The 9,316-nt window shown below is 40.0% G+C and overlaps 1 protein-coding gene across 3 annotated transcripts in view; it reads left to right on the forward strand.

The window, feature by feature from the left end:
• mad1l1 (mitotic arrest deficient 1 like 1) overlaps positions 1-9,316 on the forward strand; it is a 53,300-nt gene that overhangs the window by 14,486 nt on the left and 29,498 nt on the right. For all 3 annotated transcript variants that reach the window (XM_035660457.1, XM_035660456.1, XM_035660458.1), the window contains 2 exons: positions 761-852; positions 1,090-1,180. In XM_035660457.1, the coding sequence (XP_035516350.1) occupies positions 761-852; positions 1,090-1,180 (183 nt within the window). The remainder of the gene's footprint in view (positions 1-760; positions 853-1,089; positions 1,181-9,316) is intronic.

Below are 9,316 nucleotides of genomic sequence, written 5' to 3' on the forward strand. Positions count from 1 at the left end.
TTTTATTATTGAAGTGAGTTGCTGCCTGGTTGCATTAGAAATATAGTGTGGGCTGTGAATGAAGTAAAACAGTCTAATCTTTAATCTGTTAAATTTGCCCCATGTGTTTTTTTTTTTTTTTTATTGAAGGTTGTAGAAATGACAGTAAAGTTACAAAAAAGCAGACTGCTTTAAAATATGGTGTAAAACAAGGATAAAGCAGAGTTTTGGCAGGTGTGACCTAAACACTCTTGCACAATCTGTGGCTCTAGCTTTGTGTCTTCACTTGTTCTATTCTATGATCTCCCTTCTTTTCATGGCTCTTTGTTGCCGAGGAGACATCAACATAGCCATGGCAATGAGTATTGACGCGTGAAATCCACCTGTCTGGTATAGCAGTAATTACTTATCCATCTTGGGAAGCCTGAGAATGAGGATGAGCTTAGAGACAGACAGATGCTGTCAGAAAACGAGGAAAATGGGTGTGCAATTGGAAATGAGGGATAATTGCAGACAGGAGAGTGAGATCAGACAGGAACTAACTAAGACACAGACAGACTAAAAACAGATTGGGGACATTGTGAAATAGAAAATGAGTCTGTGGACTAATGGTGTATAAAGGATATATCTGTTTGTCTGGATGTCTGTCTCGAAAAGATAGTGTCACACTGGAATAGAGTCCTCAGGATTTATATACACCCAAAAGGTTTCTGCCAGGCACATGGCCAAAGGTGGGCTGATGTTAGTGCACCAGGCCCATTTTCTCCTCTGCTTGTCTCAGGTGGAGTTGGAGCTGGAGTCTCTAAAGAAGCAACAGACCCCTGCTGTTGACAGCACTTCTTTAGTGAACAAAGAAGAGGTCAGCATACTCAGGTAGTTTGCACACACACACACACACACACCCTGCTGCAAAGACAACCAATTCAAAACCTGTAACATGAAGGATTAATTCATATACCATGGGTGGATTAACTCAGCCAGACCTCAGATGTCTGTCAGCAGAGCAATACCTCTAGGATTAACCTGTTAAGGCAGAAATATGCATAGTCGCTATTCTACATGTATGATATTATAAACTGGTACGTGAGTGTGTGTGCATATATTTTTCAGACAGAAAATTGAAGATTTAGAAGCAGAGCGGCAGCGTTTGGAGGAGCAGAACAATATTCTGGAGATGAGACTGGAGAGACACAACCTTCAGGTAGGCACCAAGACTTCCCTCCAACTGTTTTCTGTGATGGATTTACTCGTCTGGCACAAAGAAACCAATTTAATAACCCCAATGGCTGCAGCCTAGCCCATATGACATTGCAGATTGATTCACACAAACGGTTCCCATATCTGACAGTTTTTCAAGCACAATTGGACCCAGGTGTGTTTCCAGCCTCGCCCAATCGAAAAGTTGTGGCTCATTTAACGTCCTCCTTTATTGGTTGAAGGGATTAGAATGGACAGAGCAGTAGGAGCGGAAGAGATATCGTCATAATAAATGTAGACTTTCCCTAGTGTCAGCTGGGAATGAAACTAGTTAAAATGAAATGAATCCTGGTTGGTAGTCACCTTAATGTTACACACGCAAACACACATGCATGACTGTGTGCATCTAATCCAGCTACTTTCATCTTGCCAACGTGCTTAACTAACTCCCTCTGTTATACCTGATCCCTTCTCCTTTTTAAATTGCCTCTATGTGTGTGTGTTTCATCTCAGTCAGGCCCTTTTACTCCCCTGACTCATACTGTGCCAAACTAAGCCTACCAGGGCACTTTAATGAAACGTGTGTGGGCAAGCGTGTTGGTTCCATTTAGCCGTGGGGTGAATGAAATTCATGTGTTCTCAAGCATTACCACCACTTTTAAGGCAATTGACAACCAAGTGTGCGTAGGAGTGTGTGTGCACAGGTTTCAAGGTTGCACGGTCAATGGATCAGTTCTTAAGAGTTAATTCTTACGACTCCTCCATGGTCGAATGCACACTGAGAGACCTCTACATCAGACCGAGTGAAGAGATGAGTGACTGAATGGAGAAGCATTTGAAAGGGGAAATGAATGGCTGAATGAGTAGGCATGAATGACTTACAGAGTTGAACACTTGAATGAACTGACAATGGGATTTTTCATTTTATCAACTCGCACGTCAGATACTTGCCGTCTAATCCATCATTTTCGCCCTGCCTTTATATTTAGATCAAAGTGACGAGAATGACTGTCAACCACTAAGATTACCAGTGTAAGACTGCTTTTCACTTGTGGCTCAATCATGCCCACCAGTAATCTGTCAGGAGGCACTCCTGGGAAATTCTCATTTTCATACATCTCTATATATGTATTTACAAAGCACGTTTTAAGGACCAGTACACATTTAATTGTGTAAACACAACAAATGCAACTGAATCAGTCTCTATTGTGCAATTTAAAGGATGGACTAAGGATTAACTGTATACAATTTACAGTTACAGTAATTTGTTACAAAGCTGAAATTAAGCCTTTATTATGGTCAGAGTTCATTTAATATTCTCTTGGTCAGTCAGTGCATGCTCTTGCTCTTGGTTATCAGCACCACAAACTTGGGCCAAATTTGCAACATGCATTCTGCATTCTGCAATTTGCTCGTTTCATTGCCATACTTGTGACCCATGTATGAGCAAATGAGAACCCTATAGGACTCACAAATGTATCTGCAAATTGTGAGTGACAATCATTTGTGAAACAGGACAGTTGCCGTTTTTGATCTGCGTGTAAGCTGTGCTTGTAAATCACGTTGTGAAACAGTCCCCTGGTTCACCTGGTTCACCTGCTGTGGTTGCTCTGCCTCTAGTAAAAAGGTGCTCCTTGTCGGTGATCAGAATAAAACTCTGAAGTGTTGCTTAGATGGGCAACAGGGTCTCAAACTAAATTGCTCCGCAGCTTAAAACATGTTCCTGCAATTTTAGAGTTGTAATGGCACTTTTGCACAGGCATCCTTGCTGTGCAAAAGTGCCATTTACAATACACTGCTTGTCTTATTTAACATACTGTATTCTGGAAAAGACTTCAAAGTGGACAAATACTTTTGAAACTTGAACATGTTTTGAAAACCTTTGAATTCAATAATCAATGATTTTTCGGGTAAGTGTGTAAAAGCAGTCTTACATTCCTGTCTTTTCCTGCTGCACTTCAGTGTTCACTTCACAATCAAAGTTGTCTGGTTGGTAACGTTTTGTTTTTTTTCAGCTATACTTTTCTTTATACAGCTGTTTTTTTCATTGTGTTCTAATGCGTCGTTGCTTTTGTTGGCCATGCTAACTAATGAGTTCTCTGAGAAGAGATGTCAGCCTTAAGATTATGTATGGGAACGAGCGCTACTGCAAAGCTTTCATCTTTTTATTTTCAGACTAGTGGATTCTCTATTTATTCCAATCATTAATTATTGATGGTGACAGAAACGTAAGCACATTATGTCCTGTGCACCAGGTTTTTTTCCAACTTAGAGGCTTTATGAATTGGTTGTAGATTATTTGGCGACAGATAAAAGAGGAAAACATAGAGATTGGAAAATGTATTGCTTTGTAGGCTAATACCGTAACAAGGTAGATTTGAAGGGAGTGTGCTGGATAATTGTCTGACAAGGCTATCTCAAAGGACCTTCAGTATTCAATTCAGTCTTATTATTAATATTTTATATAATATAACAATAATGTAATTTGCAGGCATGTCGTTTTCAGAACCTGTCAAGGACTGTTCTCTCTCTGGTGAGAAATGTTCATTAGCATGGAGGACAACAAGTGCAGCAGAATTATAGCTATTTTGAATTTATAACCACAAAAATTATTTTTTTTGCCTAATATCATTCCAGTCCTTACCATTTCTTTCTTGTTTATTTTTTGTTTACTGTTTTTTCTTTTCTGTTTGTGAACTACACACCGTGACAGCAATTATGGTCGACTTAATACTGCTGTACTTTGTCTTTTTGCTCTTGCTGTCATGCCAGTGTCTAGACAGAGATAATTGTTGCCGTTGCAAGAGGTTGCATCAACGTAGTCTCTCTGTTGTACATGTGCTTACATGTGCATGCCCAATTGTATAATACTCAGCCACACAGCAACATTACGTTTAGACATTATTTTCAGATAGAAAGAGAAATAGTACTAAATGAAAAAACTGTGGATATTTGTCTTTACTATGACATGCTTGTAGCCAAGGTTAATTTTTTTCCCCCTGTCTTACTTTAGGTCTTAAGTTGTGCTCGTGCTGTTTATAGTGATACAATTTGCATGTTCAGGACATATTTACTTTTGTTTTTCCAGTAATTGAAATACATATATATAGTTTATCCTCAATATGGGGTTTTATGGCAATATGGCAAGTAGTTGTTGAGGTATTTTGCTCTCTTGTTATATTTTGTTCTTAATAATGTTGGGCAGATGGACAGACCAGGTAATTGCCAGCAGTTGCCATCTCTGCTTGCAGGGGTAATAAAATTGGAGCCAACCGAAACAACAAGCCCTTGTGACATGAACACTTACCACTTTCATTGCCAATTTCCTTGGGGAAACCATGGCCATACTATATTTCACTGAGACAGTTGAGTACAATAATATTGTTACACATATTTGTAATGACAATGTCAAAGACATATTTACCAATGTCTTTTTTTGACCTTTGCAACAAAAAACAATCTTGTAAATCAGAATTATTTCCGTATTCTTTCTAATTAAAATCACATTACAAGAATCATTGTAATAATTGTTTTGAAATGTATGCGATAGGCCCTAATAGTGTAAAGTGGACGTTGGACTCTGCCAAGTGATTTAAATAAATAATGCTGTTGCATACTGTGGATGGGTGTTTTCCAGAAAAAAGACCACAGTTAAGCTAAGATTGATGATGATGATGATGATATTCGTGGCCTAAGGACGGCAGCAGCAAATGAGGGCAAGAAGGAACTGTATCTTCAATCAGTTTTAGTATAGTTGGAAGAGTCCCACATAGCATCAACCTTCGACATGCCAACCTTAATTTGGAATTTGTCTGAACGTATGAAAACCTTTCCTCAATGAAATTGATAACAGTCTTCTGATTCTTGAGCAGAAGAGATGATGGCAGTGCCGCTCAGTTTTTATCGAGCAAATCAGTGAAATGATTCAAGATGTCAGGAAAGAGTGCCTCATCCCCCTTCAGCCTGCTCAGTGTAAGATGCAATTTGAGAGAGAAATGTCAGTAATGACAGTTATGGTGAAACATATTTGAATGGACAGTGCTTTTTTGCTTCTATTTCAAGACTGAAGGGAAAAACTGGGAAAGTTTGAAAAATACTCATGGAAATTTTCTCTTTACAACATTTAAAGCCATAATACAGCTATATTTTGTTATACAGATAAATATTTGAAACAGAGAACCCATCTGTCCAGTTGCTGGCACACTGCAATAAGCAGACGTAGGGGTCCAATTACCAGCCCAAAGGCACAAGAAAGGTCACTCCAACACATGGTTCACAGCTGAGATGTTTATGGTGTCTGATGAGGAAGAGGGTGGCATATTGCACATTCCAGTTACTCCTGAGGGATTCTACAGCATGTTGTTCTCCATGTTGAAGGAAGAAGAGAGACCTTGCTGCTCGGTCTTCCATGGAAGATGCAGCCGCTCTGCGGACCTTTTGTCTTCAAGCTTTCTAAGCACGTCAACCTACTCTTGCTTATCTGTGAACTCCCAAAGGTTTAAGTCCCTGTGGCAGAACCTACCAGAGATTCTGAAGCTAACACTACATGGTCTAAAAGGTTCTTCAGCTTCATGTCTACCAAGGCTACTCATCTGGTCCGTTACCTGAGTTGGCCTGCAAGGAGGAGGAAATTGTGCTTGCCATCTTGGTTTTGGAGGAAAAAATCCACTCGTCTGTTTTATAAAAGGCATAGACACTATGACCTGTCTTCAGACCTTTTTCTACCGCTTGGGATTCAGCGATCACTCTGTGGGCTTTCATAAAACAAACAAAAGACAGAGTCGTGAGGGTGTTGTCTTTTTGCTGTCGGCTCTAACTATAGAAAAGCAAGTTGGTGATATTTATGCCCTTCCTATGTGACTTGGTAGTAAGCGGTTTACACCTGGGAATCTGAAAGTGACCTTGCACCCGTATTCTGTTTTTATACCAAAGATGACCAGCTCGTGCTGACATGTGGATATCTGAGCCCTTCGGCTGCAGTCCTACTGCTTTTCAGAACTTTTTCTAATTTTTTTTTTTTTTGCACTTTGCATATGTATTTGAGCTTAAAGGTTCCCTGTGGACTTTTAGACCTCTGCTAGTGCTATGAACAGTTTTTATCTGAGTGGTTTCCTGTTTTGTTTAAGTCGTGCACGCACACAAGGAGGCACATGCATGGATGCGATACACACTCCTACTAATGGTGTCACACCATTCCCCTGATCAGTTTTTAAAAGGAATATGGTCTGGACCTGCTCTATATGCAAAATGTGCTGAGACAACTTCTCTTATGCTTTGGCACTATACAAATGAAATTGAATGAAATGGACCAGGTGTAAAGATATGCGGCAATGCACCAATTAAGGCTGTAAAGTATAAGAAGACTACAAGCAAAAAATCAGGTTTGCAAATGTTTTATGAGAAAGGAAATGCACTTGACCTGTTTGTTAGACCTCAAGGATACACACACAGTGTCTTTTGGTAAGTAACACTGAATGTAAACAAACTTTTGTTTGTTTACAAGAGAACAACTCCACAGGGCCCCTTTAACCAAGGATTTTATCAAAGGATCCCAGATATTTGTGTCCTGGCCCAAGCCTTTTAGGGATAAGCCCATTACCAAACAAACCTTTCTCAGTGCATAGTGGATGCTTTTGCACATATACTACTATTCCTAACTCCATCTTGAGCTTTCAGGCGCCAATTGGCTTATGTCTAACTTCCACCAGGGACCTAGCAACCTCCCTGGGCCCTGTTTAAGAGACTTTCCATCAGGCCATCTGTGCTGCAGCTAGCTGGTCATCCTTGAATTGTACCAATGTAGTAAAAAACCACTCTAACCTCCACCTAGGTTCATCCATGGTTCCCTCATTGCCTTTGGGACAGAATTACAGTACCTGCCCAGCAACTGCTCTGCGATTATCATAGCCAGTCCTTTTCACAAAAAGCCACAGTAGGATTTGTGCATGTTGTTTTGTTTTTTTTTCTAATTGACATCATGCTGTTGCCAAGTAGCATTTATCAGTAGCTTACTTCTTGAGATAAAGTGCTTGTTTATATGGACCAAATACATGGCAAACAACAAGGACAGCACAGTCATGTCTGGATCTGGTAATATCTAAGGACGATATGGACATTGAGACAGTGAGAAGAAATCTTTTTTTTTAAACGTTTTTTGTTAATACACATTAGCAAAAAAATAAAGCGTCCCTGGATACAGGACAATTACACTGGACAATACACAGACCTTGCTGCAAATAGTCGTGATTGAGTAATTTCTTTGGTTGGGGGGAAAAAAAAGGAAAAAAAGAGAGTTTCAGTGAATGAACAGTTGACCGTGAGGTCTGTGCATTATCTGCGTCTGTGATTTCCTCTGGACAGGTACAGTTAATGTATAAAGGAGAGTGGCTAAAACAGCCAATATGAAGAAAGGGGCTCCAACCTGTTTGTCTCTCGAGTGTCTCTGCTGTCTGTCCGTTCTACTTCACTTTATGAGTTCATGTGGTTTAAAGGTGCGTGTGTGTTTTTTTTCGTCGTTATTTTTTGATACTTACCCTCTGCTCTCACACTCATGCACACTCACTCACCATTAGTGTGTCACCTGTTCCATCAGTGACTCATGTGTCCCCCGTGGTCGATGCTGTATTTAGTATATAAGTGGATGCTTCAGAGCGATTTGTTCAGCTGTGTTAAAAACAGACATTGTTCCCTGGACTTCGATGCCCCCTCCCTCTTACACCGTCTCTCACTCTCTCTGTTTCTCATGCTTTTGGTCTCCTGCTCTGTTGCTCTCTCTCCCTGCCTCTTGCTCTTTTTTAAAACAGATTCTGCTCCTTGGTATTAGATGTGTTGTTATTGTTGTTCTATGAATAAGAGATATGTAACCCTGGGCACTTTGAATGGCACTCCACCTTGCTGCACTGTAAATACTGGGTGGAAGAGTAGGCTGTATATATGCATGTACATGCACACACGCACACACACGCACACACACACACACACACACACACACACACACACACACACACACCACACGTGCACACACTAGGCCAACTGAAATACTGTAATAATAAGCAGTCTGCTAACATTCACTTTGAAACTCAGGCAATTTGCCATTTTTCTATTGTTACAGTGGAGAACTAAATTATAATTTATAAACAAGTAGTGTTATGCTTTTTTCGCAGACATGCGTGTGCAGTGCAAGGTATGGTCCCTTGTTTTTTTATGTCAGTGCGATCATACTCATTCACTTGTTTGCTTTTTTATCGTACCCGCTTTTTCTGCATGGAAGATGAAATGGACAAACACAAGATTTCCTATTTTCTCACGTAAGTGTGATATATGAGGAGACCAATTAAAAAATGATTGTGGTATTTCTTGGCTTACTCTGAAAGCGCTGTGCTTTAATGCCAAAGAGAAATAAATTTCCTTTGTTTTTGCTGTTGAGCAGTCAATTAAAACTTTGCCCCTTAGCTTAGTCCAGGCATCCAGGAAGTAAAATAATGAATTGCATGGCCAAATCATTCTAATTTTCTTTTGCTTGACCTAATTTGTAGGAAGTATGTTTGAAAGACTTTTAGCTTTTTGACAGCATGTGGCTGTTGGCTACGTTTTGAGGACTTTAGTCGTCTTTTTGTGCTGGGTTTACAGCTCTAATCTACATATCTGTCTGACACTATCTGGCTCTCCCTTCCATTTTCTCTCGCTGTTTATCACAACACACATATACAGATGCATCCTTGAATAAACCTTCCATATACAGATGTAGAACTTCAAAAGACTTCGTCAGGAAGAAAATAAACCAGGACTTTATTTGGCTGTGACGTGTGTGTGCAGTCCAGTTGAAAATGTTTTGATATAAATACACACATTCTCTGTTCCTGGTTTTGGAAAGCTCAATCCTTCTGTTCCTTTTAAATTATACAAAGCGTTATTTATAACTGTGTGAGTATTTTTCTCCTCCCTCCATGCTACTACTCCCCTACGCTGAAGGCAGTGATACCCCAACCCTCTTTGTTTTCAGTGTTGTTTTCTATGTCCTTCACCGCTACCCATCTTCATATCCCCTTTCTTCTTGTCTGCCTCTTGCTCTCCCCCACGCCTGTAGTTTATTTGGAAACCGTCGCTTGGGGGCATATGGAATCTAATTTAGCCAGTAATC

This window comes from Morone saxatilis, unplaced genomic scaffold (assembly GCF_004916995.1).
Source record: "Morone saxatilis isolate NCDOM2014 unplaced genomic scaffold, NCSU_SB_2.0 Contig17, whole genome shotgun sequence".
NCBI lineage: Eukaryota > Metazoa > Chordata > Actinopteri > Moronidae > Morone > Morone saxatilis.